At 51.1% G+C, this 13,306-nt stretch overlaps 1 protein-coding gene across 16 annotated transcripts in view; it reads right to left on the minus strand.

Moving 5' to 3' along the window:
• Positions 1-926: 926 nt before the first annotated feature.
• Positions 927-13,306, minus strand: part of MTMR14 (myotubularin related protein 14) — a 44,873-nt gene continuing 32,493 nt past the window's right edge. For 6 of the 16 annotated variants that reach the window (XM_070493761.1, XM_070493765.1, XM_014848085.3 and 3 more), the window contains 4 exons: positions 13,211-13,306; positions 12,052-12,231; positions 4,727-4,882; positions 927-1,532 (listed from right to left, as the gene is read on the minus strand). The exon at positions 13,211-13,306 is cut by the window's right edge and continues 43 nt beyond it. In XM_070493761.1, the coding sequence (XP_070349862.1) occupies positions 1,349-1,532; positions 4,727-4,882; positions 12,052-12,231; positions 13,211-13,306 (616 nt within the window). In that variant the 3' untranslated portion in view covers positions 927-1,348. The remainder of the gene's footprint in view (positions 1,533-4,726; positions 4,883-12,051; positions 12,232-13,210) is intronic. The other 10 variants (XM_070493767.1, XM_014848086.3, XM_070493764.1 and 7 more) reach the window with 4 other exon arrangements.

The following is a 13,306-nucleotide window of genomic DNA, read 5'->3' on the forward strand; positions in this document are numbered from 1 at the left end:
GCTTATCCTCCTTCCCATTCCTGCATTGCCTAGGTCTCTGAATAGGAAGAGTTACACATTTGTTCTTATTAGCTGTGTGACCTTGGGCAAGTTACTCGACATCTCTGTGGCTCAGTCTCGTCATTGTAGAAAGGCCATAATAGCACCTACTTGGGGTGTTGTAAAATTTTATCCAGATAATCCATGGAAAGGATTTAGCACAGGGGATTGTACACCGTAAATACTCAAGAAATGTTTGCTGCTATTATTTCCTTCCTCTGGGCATTCACACTGATGACCTATTTTGTGTTGAGTCAGAGTTCAGTAAACGGTGGCTGTTCCAGCACTGTGCAAAGCCCTTTGCCCATGTATTTGAACACCCATGACTTCATGGTGTTACAGATGTAGACACACTCTGTGAGGATGCAACCTACTCTAGGTCACACTGTAGATGAGGGCGGTGGTCAGTCAGATGCATCCTCCCCATACCAACTACTGCCTCCAAAGCCCCAGAAGCCAGTCCCTCCACCACAGGCAGGGATCTCTAAGGCAGGGGCTGCAGGTCACCTGTACCAGGACTGTGCTGCCTGCAGAACTTATTACAAATGAAGATCTCCCCCCGCCTTCCCAGCTTAAGGAAGATCTCAGCAACCCCAAGTCTAAATTTCAGGCAGCCCTGGGGACCTGCATGGATAAACAGGCTCTCTAGGTGACTAGGGCCCACTTGGGCCTGAGGACCACTGCTCCCACCTTAATAGCCTGTGATTACTTGTCCCCATGTCCCTGAGATTATCATGGCTTAGGAGACACACCCAAGTCCCCAGTTTTCTTCCTCCTTCACCTGCCCCTCCCCCCATAAAAACCCCTTCTTCCAGCACAACGAAGGACAGAGAGAACCTTCCAAATAAATCCAGAAAGACAGCAACCAAATGAGGATGCAAGAGAACAACTGTTCAAAAAGACGTTGATTTTATTTTGTGATCTGTGTCAAACTGCCCCATTCTCAGTGCAGGTGACCCCTCCTCCCCAGGAAACAAGAATGGGAAGGGGGTGTCATTCATGAAGTCTTGGCCTCCACAAGGCCCCAGGGAAACCCCACACAGTTCTGAGAGTTGATGGGCATCCCGGGCAAAGACTAGGGTGGGTGGGAGGCAGTGACAAGAAGGGTGGTGGTCACCAGTCAGGAAGCTGGAGGTTGGAAAACCCTGTTCTTGGCCCTGCTTGGCTTTGGGGCTGCCATGGGCATGATGGAGAAGGGAGAGTGAGTAGATTTCCCCTGAACTTGAAGCACCCCTTGGCCAGGCATAGCTTTGATTCCATTCAGGGCTCAGGTGAGAGAGGAGCAGGAAACTGTTGTGGGCTGGCTGCTTCATAAGGTGCTGCTACTGGTGCCCCGGAGTCCAACACCACGGACAAATTGCTCCAGCAGGCCCCCGATGGCACCGGAGGGACTGGGGGCTGCTGCCCGAAGCCCCACTGTGCTGCTGTATGTGGCCAAGAAGGCTGAGCGTACCTCCTGTAGCCGAGTCTCCCGCTCGCTCAGGGCTGCAAGCCTATGGGAAGGGAGGGAGAATGAATGCATTATCCTGGGGCAAGATCCAACATCTTCATCTTCATGCCACACTGCCTATCCTTCTGCCTTTGCTAGCATAAAGCCAGCATCTGTCCTGTGGCCGTACTACCCTGTACTACCTTTGTGGGTCAGGCCCCAAATATTTGGCCCTATTTCTCTCTTAAACCATCCCTCTCAGTTCTCAGGCTACTGTTCCTACCTAGAAGCAGCACCTTTTACTGGGGCACTGGACTGACTTTGTGTTGGGAAAACAACCATCTCTATGATGACTGGGGAGGGGGAAAGCAAAGCAAGAGGGAGTTAGCCCCAATAGCTGTTGGCTTCCATTCCTCAGTAAGAACAAGCTGAGGCATAAGTCTTACATCTAACAGTAAGGAGAGACCCCAAGATCAGATATCAAGCCAAAAGCCTTAGCTTTCTTGAGGTCAGGACCTGGAGCATCCTGGGAGGAAGCTCTTGGCAGTGCCCTGGAGAGGTCAGGATCCTCACTGGAAACTCTCGAGGTTCTAGCTACACCGTCAGTCACTGTGGTCCCCAAGTCAACAGCTAGGAGGGTGCCGGCTCTTTCAGCAGGATTCCTGTTCTGATTCTATCTGCTTTTCCTTCTCTGCCCTCTATAGGACTTATCACAGAAGAAGATAGGAAGCCCCTCTTCTTTCTGTGGCTTGGAACTATAAGTCAAAAAGGAGAACAAGTGCACAAAAACTCAGGCTTATCAAAATATGAACTCCATATGAGACTGTTTGACATCCTGAAGGGTCTTTAATAGAAGAGGCGGGAGGTACCAGTCACACTCAACCTCTAGACTAAAAGGTATGCAGTCTACTGGCGGGAGACATGGAATCAGAGGAAAGGTCAGGATCTCACATGGTGTTCCCCCTACCTATGCCCTGGAGGGCCTTCTCCAGGGGTCACAGATCTACATAAAATGAGCCCTCATGTTCCCACTCACCTAAGCACCAAGACTAGCCCTAACCACTAACTTACTCCAAAATTTCCCAAGAGACCAATCCCTGGGTAATCCCTCCTGGGAATCTCTCAGAAACAGCAGCAATGTCTTCAGTTCCCAAGCCCAAATAACTTACACCCCAGGGCCTGGGGGAGCAGATGGAGGAATGAGGATAAATGACAGTCCTGGGGTAAACATGGGGAGAACAGACCTAGGGAAAGCAATTGGTGGGAGTGATGTATACATGTGTGTGTGTGTGTGTGAGAGAGAGAGAGAGAGAGAGAAAGAGAAAGAGACAGAGACAGAGAGAAGCAGTAGGTTCCAGGGTGAAGGAAAGTCAAATAGCTCTCCCAGCAGCACTAAGAAAATGGAGCTGATGCTGGATTCTTGTGATGGCATCAACAACTCCGAAGTTTCTCTTAGCATTTGGGGGAGATGCATGGCCCTAGATCTTCTTTACTTTCTAATTAAAGTTTCACATAGGCTGGAGGCCATATGCGCTTCTTAGCTTTTCCTTAGAGCATATAACCAGGAGAAATTCAGATAAGTAGTTTGTATTCACAGGGAACATCCAAAGGCCCATATGCGTGCATTCTCACTGCCCCCTATTTCTGGGAGGCGGAAGGGGGAAGAGATCACAACCTATTTAGAGACGAGAAAAGTGGAACCCAGAGAGAATATGGGATCCACTTGAGGACATACAGCAGACAATGGGCAGACAGGGACTAGAGCTACCATAGTGCCACTCCCTCTCAAGAGATGAGCTAGCCGGCTCAGGTAAGTCAAAGCTGACACCCTCAGACAGCTGGTGAGCAGAGCAGCTAGGATTTGGACTAAACTTCTCCAATAACAAAGCCCAAGCACTGAACCCACATACTGTGTGACCTCACTAGGAATCAACCCTGACCCCACTGCCACCCTGCAATCCTAGAGGCCATGAGATCATGTAGAACCTAGCCATCTTCTGGGAGCCACCAAGAACCTGAGGGTTGACTAGACGCTTGGAGAACTGTCCAAGGTATAAATCATAGGATCTGGGGGTGGAGTTGCCTGTTTCAGCGGCTAATGCCAGGTAAGGGAGGTGTGCTATCAAGCAGGGGCAGAGATGTCTGCTTCCTCCAGAGATTGCTCTTAAGCAAGTTTGGCTAAAGAAGGAAGTCCCTACAGAAAGATGCAAACAACTATTATTTTTAATCGTTTAAAAATCTAAGACAGAGATCTTGTTTCTGGCTTAAGGGCCTGGCTACAGAGGAGGCTTGCCAGGCACTAGTGGGCTCTGAAGTCCTTGGGCTACTTCCTAGCTGCAGGGCCAGGGCCTGTGAGCACCATCCTGGAATCCCAAGGCCCAGCCCATGCTTGCCCTCCACAGGGATCCTTCTCAACTCCCCAGGGCAGCTTGCCTCCAACTGTCAGCACTGGTGTGTATGAGCTGGATTTTGGGGGTAGGGCTGAATCCCCAGCACCTGAAGTTCATTCAGTCCATGGTGGGGAGGTGAAGGCCCTCAAGCAGCCACAGCTGAGGAGCAGGCACTGCTCCCCAGGCTGCCGGAGGCTCTCCCCTGCCTGACATCTGTGCAGCAGAGCAGGCAGGGGGCAGGTGGCTGCCACAGGGACAGCTGTTCAAGTGGATGCACTACAAGAGTTAGAAGCCCAGTACTGGGGCCTTGGAGGGAGAGGATTTTACAGGCTTGAGATTTAGTATCCCCACCCAATTTTCTTTCCCGACCAGAGGCAAAAGCAGAAGACAAAAGGGGGGAAGGGAAGCAAGGAACCCCTGGTTCTGCTCGGGAGGAGCCCAGACCTCTGGTTAACCCAGCTCCATTCTGGCTCTGGTTTCCACCATACACCTACCTTCACTACCCCACTGTTTTGCTTTCAAAGGATTCTCATGTCAGGCAACAGTTGGACAGAAATAGAATCTTCTATAGTTATAGTCCAGCCAGCTTTCCCTCAGGGTGTGCCCTGAGACACCCGTGGATGGGTTTTGGAGCCTGAGGAGAGTGAACACACACTCCAGGGCACTTCCTGAGCAGCCCACGAGGCCTCCTTCATACCTCGGGGGTTCAGGAGCAGTGGGGGTTAGCTGAGACACTGAGGAGGGGCAGGAATCCAAGGCCAGCTCCCTGGGGCTGGCTGCTGCCTCATTCCTAACCAGCATTCTTGATTGCTCACCAGCTTTTGATATGGGCAGGGGAGTATCCTGCCTTCTCAAGCAAGACACTTACAGACAACTGTTAGGGAGCTCATCCGGGAAGCTGAAAGGGAGAGAGGAGTCTGTGTGCAGGACAGCCCGTTCCTGAATACTGCCACAGCCTGTTACCATCTGCCAGCTGCCAAAGTCTGTGGAGAGAGAGGATCCGGGCAGGGGATGGTCCACTGATCTGGGGCAGAGAGGAGAGAGAGGGGAGATGATGCACAGTCAGTCATATGCCTGACAGGGGAGGCCCTGGCGGGGCTATGGTGGCCCTGGGCCATGGGTCACAAGGTTCTGTTGGTGGAGTATCTGTAAAGTCAACCATTTTCTCCAAAAGTGCAAAAACAGCTGGATAGGTTGTGACCGAGAAAGAAGAGTATAGACCACAGGGTAGGCTCAGCCGTGAAGACAATGCTTTGTGCGAAGACATACAGGAGCAAAAGAGTAAGAGCAAAGCATAGTGACAAGAGGTGAGCCTGCAACCACAGCCTGGAGTCAGGGCATGCCCAACCTGGTAGCTGACACAGCAAGTACCATCTCAACAGCACCAAAAGGAGGGGAGCAAAGCTGGATGCCCCAGGAGCCAGGCAGGCAGGATTGCCTCACACTCCCTGGCATGCAGATTGGCAGGGTGGGGAACACAGAACTCAGGGGCTGCTGAGGTCCTATCAGAAAGGTGGGAGAACAACCCTCTTGGGGATGGTGGCGAGTGGTGACCTAGATTGAAGAGTGAGGTGACGGGAACATAAGATACTCCCTCCCCTCCCTCTGCAGCGGCTTCCAGGAGCCATAATTTGTATTCACAAGCATCAACCCAGCACTCACTGGCTATGCCCAGAGGGAAGGGATGAATCAGGCAGGCAACCTGACAGTTTCATCAGGCCTTTTTCAGATGGAAGGTTGGGGGTGTGGGGAGAGGAAAGTTGTATTGGGAATCTACTGCAGCCACCTCCTCTCCACTCACAGCCAACCCCTCTCCATAGTAGCCCAGCCAGTGGGAATGAGAGAGGAGATAGGGAGACATCAAACAAGGCCTTTCCATCAGCTACCCCAGGTCCCACTCCTCAGAGATGCATCATCTTTGATGCTTAACCCTTTATTCTTTAATTCAAGCCTAGCTGAAGGTGCTCCTGTAGGGACCCAGAAACAGGGCAGAAGCATGAATAGTGGGATAGGGGGTGGGGAACAGAGGAAAACATTCATTGACCATGTCCAACCCAGTTGGCTGGCATCAAGGGCTCCTAGTCTGAGGCGACAGCCCCCATGAGTCATCAGGCCAGCCTTATCCTCAAACAGTTGCCACTTGAGTGCAGCTCTTGCCAGACACTGCATCTCTGGTGATCTTTAACCATCCTCATCTTAGAGACAGAGAAATGGCAGCTGAGACAGGTGAAGATACTTGCCCAAGGTCCCACAGCAAGTGAGTGCAATAAGAGATCTTGAAAGCCACGTTTGATTACAGATTTGCCCTATAAGAGAACCACCTTGAGACCAGGGAAAAAAGATGGCTTTCCACATAGAGGCCGCAGTGAATCGGAACCCCCTGCAACATAGAGACTTGCCACATTCATCATTCCTGCTAAGCTCTGTGACTGCAGCATTAGCGATGAGAACAGGACATGGTCTGCTACCTGGTGGAAGCCCCTAGTATCCAACAAAACAAGGCTTCCTTGTTTCTAGATGGAGAAACTTGGTAGAGTTCAGGCAGCCTGTAAATCAAAGAGACAGCCGCCCAGGAGAGGGCAAGCAACATGCTAGTCTGGTGTCTGCCCTATGCTTCCTCCAGGTCACGCTGGTGCCTTCAGTCAGCACAACCCCTCTAAGGTCAGCCAGGCTCCATAAATTTCATCTATTGTTCAAACTTTAGGGTAAAGTTTCTTTTCCAGTTTTAGCAGCTTGTGGGAAAATAATTGCTAAATACCAGAGTGTTGAGGGAAAGGGAAAGGCAGGGATGCTGGGTAGGATGAAGCATTCCTGGGGCTGGGAACATGGGGTTTCTTATGCCCCAACCCCACTCCCCCAGAGCTATCAGAGACTCATATTGCCAGTGGGAAAATGATGGACAGAATGAATGCAATTACAGGGGCTGGCCTGGTGGCGCAGTGGTTAAGTTCACACATTCTGCTTCTTGGTGGCCTGGGGTTCGCCAGTTCGGATCCACTTGGCAAAAGCCATGCTGTGGTAGGCGTCCCATGTATAAAAAGTGGAGGAAGATGGGCATGGATGTTAGCTCAGGGCCAGTCTTCCTCAGCAAAAAGAGGAGGATTGGCAGTACTTAGCTCAGGGCTAATCTTCCTCAAAAAAAAAAAAAAAAAAAAAAGAAGAAGCAATGCAATTACAGAGAGATTCCCAGCAAGGATTCCTGGTCCCCTAGGCTAGACCCTCCCCTGTACATCCCCAACGTCCAGCAGGCAGCACCACCAGGCAAGAACCATGCTTGGAGTAGCTAGGGGACAGTTGTGGGATGAAGTAGGCAGCACAGAGAGCAGCAGGATGCACGATCCCGGGGGACATAAAGCCATCTCGGCAAGCAGCCATTTTTGCATCCTTTTCAAGAGTGAGCACACAGGCTCTAAATGAATCCTCCTACTTGAGGCTTTTGTCAAAGAAAGGGTTGCAAAGCAACCATTCAGCTCCTAGGTTTGAGAACAAGCGGCTGTGCTAAGCAGAGAGGTAGCTCAGAAGTGCCAATCTGGATTAGCTGGTTAGAGGGGACACCCAAAGATGAAAGGAAACAGTCATGAGAAAGCAGCACCTGCACCTGCCTAGTAAGAGAAGGAAGGAAAGCCTTTAAATCAGCCTCAGTATATAGGTAACTCAACCAGCTTTAATAAGACCCCACACTCTTCTGCCATGTCCCCTTACTCAAGCACAAACAGGGCAGCAAAAAGAGAGGCCTGAGCTTCACCTCCTCTGATCCCCTACCTGCAGGACTGGAGAGAACATGGGGCCAAGCTCCCCTCAAACTGGAGAACTCTGGAGCTGACAATGCTTCCCAGGTCGTCTGCTCACATCTCTGGAGCTAAGGGGCTCAGACCTCTGCCCAGGTTGGCTTCTTGGCAACACTGTACTGCTTTAGATGGATATGGCCTAGGCCCCTCTTCACAGCACCAAAAGAGCTGCACCTCCCACTCTCCCCCGCCTCCTGCCAGATCCTTGCTATGAGCCGACTCAGGCAGGTGTCTTTTAGCTAGTCCTTTTTGGGAGCGGGTACAAGAATACCCATATGAGCAGAGCTGGCCCAACCCACACAGACAAGGCAAGAAGAAATGGGTCTGCCCTGGCCTTTTACCTAGCTTCCCAGTGCCCTGACACAGCCCACAGGCCCTCAGATATGTGACTGATAAGGACAGGTCCTTAGCCACAGCTACAGTTTCCTGAGCATTTGTGGAAAGGATGAGTATTTACTACGTGCCAGGTACTTCCCTCCATTATCTATTTAAATCCAAACTTATGGAGGCCAAGATCATCACTCCCACTTTAAAAATGGGATGAAAAAACTGAGCTCAGAAGGGAAGTGATTTTTCCAAGTCATACAGCTAGGAATGGCAAAGCTGGAATTGCAACCCAGGTGTGACCGAAGGCCATGTTAGCCCCATAATACATTGATCTTCCTTCCTGATAAGGGGTGGTGGAGGACTCAGGGATTGGTTCAGGGATGGGCACATAACTTCCAATTAGAATAAAGCACAGAGCTTCTGATCCCTAGATGAGAAAGGAAGCACATGGAGTAGCTGGCCACTATTAGGGAAGCTGGCCAGAAGACAAAGCTAGCATGTGGCAGGAGGCAAGGGGAAAGAACTACAGGGAAATGGAGTTAGAGCCTGGATCAGACTGTGCCTGAAGGCTGTACTTCCCACTGGACTTCTTCATATGAACCAATAGTTTCCCTTTATTATTTAAACCCATTTGAGATGGTTTTTCTATTACTTGCATCTAAAAGCACCTGAACTGATGGCTGACACAGAAGGCTTGAAGGTACACAGCTAGGAAGGACCTAAGAGTTGCCCGTCTAAGCCTCTGTTATACAGATGAGAAAACAGAAACCCAAAGCCATCAAGTGGCATGCCTGAAGTCATGTAGAAAATGAATGTTTGAGCCAAGACCTAGACTCCTAGACTTTGAGGGGTCCTGAATGTCACCTAACCTACACTTACCCCCCGTTAAACCCCAAGTCTCCAGATGATGGTCCCACAGCCTCTGCCTAAGTGAACACCTCCAGGAATGGAGCCTTAGAGAAGAATCCTTCAGTTCAACAGTGACCTGATCTCACAGAGCAACTGACTTCAGAGATGGCTAGATAGGATTTATCACATTTGAAAAAAAAATTACCTTCCCTCAGCCTGGCCTTAAAATGTGTGTGAGCGTGCGTGACACAACCAGGGACCTCTGCATTCCCGCAGCAGCCCAAGGAGAAGTCTTTGGGGGCTCCAAGTTTTCTCTTATGGGTCTCAAGCTGGCAACGCCTTTAGGCTTCTCACCACTCATTCTTGGTCTGGAGCAGTGGCCCCATGCAAGAACACATCAAACTTGGGAGAGGAACCCTAAGTGCAACAGAAAGCAATCTAGTTTCTCAGCTTCATTAAACAGCCCAGGACAGAGCTCACTGCTGACAATGAGAAGTTTGTAGGTGGTGGAAGAGCAGCTAACTGGGCAGCAGAGGTCGGTTCCTATGTTGCTACTTAGCTATTCAATCAGGATGCTGGGTGTCCCTCAGCTAAGTTCATCTGCTCTTCAGGCAGCTTGGCTTCAAGCTGAGCTCAGTGGTGGCACCATCCCTCCTGGGGCAGAATCAGATGTCTGACTCTGGAGCAGAAAACAAGACCAAAAGGAGGTGGGCAGCATACTAACCAGGACTCAGGGAGGCATGTGAGCTTCCCAGCCCCCATCCTGTGGCTGATGAGATTTAACAATGGTCCAGAAACACAGCTCCATCAGAAGCTGCTGCAGTGGCACTAATAATGCAAAAAGGCCACCAGTCTTCCCAGTGAGGGACGTGGGGTTGGGGCTGGATAAGAATCAGCACCCCACAGAACTTTCTTCCCAACCAACACCTAATTCTTAACTTTGAACAAAGCTTCACTGATTCCTTTCACAGGGAAGTCCTTCTTTAAAAGAGATATGCTTATGGAATTTGGAGCATATGAAACCCAGAGAATTCACATTATGAGGAGCATTTTGGCTGTCACAGATAGCTTTACTAAAGGGTTTCTTTCCATACAGTTCCCTCTACTCCATTAAAAAGCTGATTGGTTACTGTTACCTAAGAGAGGCAGGGAAGCTAATGACAGGATCCCTCAGGCACTTTAAGATAAGAGACTAAATTAATTTTAATGTTAATGGAAATACATAATTAGAATGCTCCAAATCTGAATAATCTAGTCTTTCAAAACCTCCGGCAAACAGGCATCCAATCCGGAACCTTGCTGCCTGGCCAGCCCAGCCAGGCTGCAAGCGGGCATTCCCAGAATAGACTGGCAGAGCCATCAAACACCTCACAGCCGCCCACCCCACGCCTCTCCAAGGCCTTGTGCCCCATTTTGGTCCACCTATCCCAGCCTTAACCAGGGCCTGGCACACAGAGCTGTGAGGCCAGGAGGACACCCCCAACCCTCCCTAGCTTTCTGAGGGAGAGGCTTTGGTGGCCATCTCAGACCAGCCATAAGAGTCCAAGCCACCCAATGCAGGTGGCGAACCACTGGTGAGACTGAGGGAAACTATCACAAGATTGGAAAGTAGGAGCTTCTGGCAGGAGGAAGGGAATGATAAAAACTGGGGTGGGCAGAGGTAATGGAGTGCTTAGCAGGGAAGCCCCCAGCAACTGGACAGTTAAGACCAGGGCAGGACCCAGAGGACAAGAAGAGTTTTCTGGTTGCCTTCCCAGTTGTCCAGCACTGCTGCACAGGCAGAAAAGGAGGCAGGGACAATGAGCAACAGCTCCAACCCAGAATAGCGAGGGTCACGCAGTGTTGCTTGAGTAACCCTGAGGAAAGCAGGCGTGCAGACCAGGGTGGCATGGCTGTGGACATACGCAGAGGATTGAGTGAGCACAGGTGCATGGGCTTGTTGGCCTGGCAACATCTCTGCTCAGCCTCCACCAAACCTCCTGTGGGGTCAGAGGGGTCATGCTCTTTGCTTAACAGACTCAGCTATGGCACTGGCAGACACGTCAGTGCTCCGAGTTGAAGGGCTCATCTTCAGAGGTGAGCACACAGGACCCCCCTGGACAGTGCAGTCTGGAGCTCCTACTTGCTTACAGCTGATCTGCTCTGCCTCTGTGGGAGGGTGCTCTTCCTCATCTTCCTCTATCACCTGCTTTTGCCCACAGAGAAAAACCAGAGGATGGTGATGAGAGGAGGGTTCCAGAAGTTTTGGGTCTTTCTTTGTAATATGCTTGTGACTTTGGGGCTCAGTTTCCTTCTTGTAATAGGCCTGTTACAAGGAAAGACCTGAAACTTCTGGAGCAGTACACAACAGAGTTGGGCTTGAATCTGGGGTGGATTCCAATGCTCATGCTTGTTTTACTAAATGTCCCTTTCTCCCTGGAATTTATTAATGACCTCTTAAGTCCCACACTGCTTTGTTCTCTCCAGAAGGGCCAGACATTCTCAAGGCTTTAAAAAACAAAGCAATTCAAAGATTCTTTCTGTGGGGGTATGGCATGGAACAAGTGGTATGGGGTCAGCTAGGAAATGCTTTCCCCAAACGCCAGATCATCCCTCAATCCTAACTCCCTGCCCCAGTGCTCAGCTTTAATGTCATCTAGGAAACATCATTCCTGCAGCACATTCCAGCCACACCTGTCCATCCTGGCTGAGCTGCTCTCTTTCCGGATGTACAGTCTCCTGAGGTTTGCCCCAGCCATACACATCTAGCCTAGCTCCCTACCGTCTGTTCTCCTCCCTGCCCCACCAATTCAGACACGGAATGTGAGAGCCAGAAGGGACTCAGAAGATCCAGATCTACCTCTTCAATCAAAACGTGAGGGCCCCAGAGGGCTGAGACCCGCTAAAGGCAACAGGTAGAGGCAGCCCTGTCTCCCTGCCCATCACTTCACAACCACTGTATGTTCTGAATTTCCCATCTGCCAGGACTCTGGGCACGGTCTCAAACCACTCTACAAACACCTCTTGCTCTGTACCCAACATTAACCCATCCTCCAAACGGTGGAAGGCCTGCAAGCTCGCCGATGCCCTCTGGCCTCCTGGGTATACTGCCTACCAGGCCGCAGGCCAAGGAACTCTGTCCTAAGACACCACCTGAGGCACCAGCTGAGGTGCTGGAATCCCACCCTCCAGTCTCATTAAGGGGGGAGGCCTAGCCACCTCCACCATCAGGGGCTTTAGAGCTCCTCACCTGGGTTTGGGGACCTCCAGGGGACTGCTACCCATCCTGAAAAAGTTGTCAGAATGGTTTGAGGATGAGGAGCTGGAAGACTTGGCTTCCACCAGCCCCTGGTGGGAAGGCAGGCGGTCCTCTGAGGGCTGCGGCCGATTCCAGAGCACACTCTGTGGAGAGGATGAGTGGCTTTTCCTCCTGAAGTGGAAAGAGTAGGGCTGTTGGCCAAGGGGCCGCCTCAGGCAAGCCCTCTGCCCACTTTTACTGAATTTCAGTGCTCAGTCTTTACTTCCACTGGGAAAATGCCACACAGGAGGGTCAGCCATGGGCAGCAAGAGCTAGGTCTTCATGGAGAGACTGTGGCATCCAGATAACATTGGCCTATTTGCCTCAGAGCACATGCTGGAAAATGGATTTTTTTTTTTTTTTTGAGGAAGATTAGCCCTGAGCTAACATCTGTCGGCAATCCTCCTTTTAGCTGGGGAAGACTGGCCCTGAGCTAACATCTGTGCCCACCTTCCTCCATTTTATATGTGGGGTGCCTGCCACAGCATGGCTTGATAAGTGGTGCACAGGTCTGTGCCCAGGATCCAAACCAGTGAACCCAGGGCCACCAAAGCAGAGTGTGGGAACTTAACCACTATGCCACAGGGCTGGCCCCTGGATAACAGATTCTTAACACAGTTCAGTAACTGCCCCTCTCTCCAAATGTTATACAAAGTCTTGAGCCATTTGTCTAGGGAGAAAGTCATCAGGTTCTCAGATTTCATCAGATTCTCAAAGGAGTTGACCCTCAAACAAGTTCCTAATTCTCAATCATCATTTTGTAATCACCTCTTGTTTTTTCCTAAATTGGCCTCTCACCTCCTAGGCAAATGATACAAGGGACCTCTCTCCCAGGGAGTTCCCTTTAACACCAGCCTCTCCTCACCCGACCCTGTCTGCCCAGCCCTGTAGCTTCTTCCTTCATCCCACAGGGAGCCCCGGCCCTTTATGTTCCTGGGCCACCACGGGCAGTGCCCCTCACCAACCAGATGGCTGGCCTCCAAGGCCCAGTAGAGACAGCAGGGCACGGAGCTGTGCTCTCAGCCCTACTGTCGGGGGCCCCCTTTGTTCCTGGGGCTCCCTGGAGCTGGTGGCCCTGTAAGGAAGCTTAGTTCCAGCCTGGCCCCCTCACCAAGCTGCCTGAGTCTGTGCTCCTGCCGGAACCAGCTCCACAGCCTCATAGGTGAAGCTCCCGGCAGCTCCTGGGGAGCTCTCCATGACCAGAGAG

Source organism: Equus asinus, chromosome 21, assembly GCF_041296235.1.
Source record: "Equus asinus isolate D_3611 breed Donkey chromosome 21, EquAss-T2T_v2, whole genome shotgun sequence".
Taxonomy (NCBI): domain Eukaryota; kingdom Metazoa; phylum Chordata; class Mammalia; order Perissodactyla; family Equidae; genus Equus; species Equus asinus.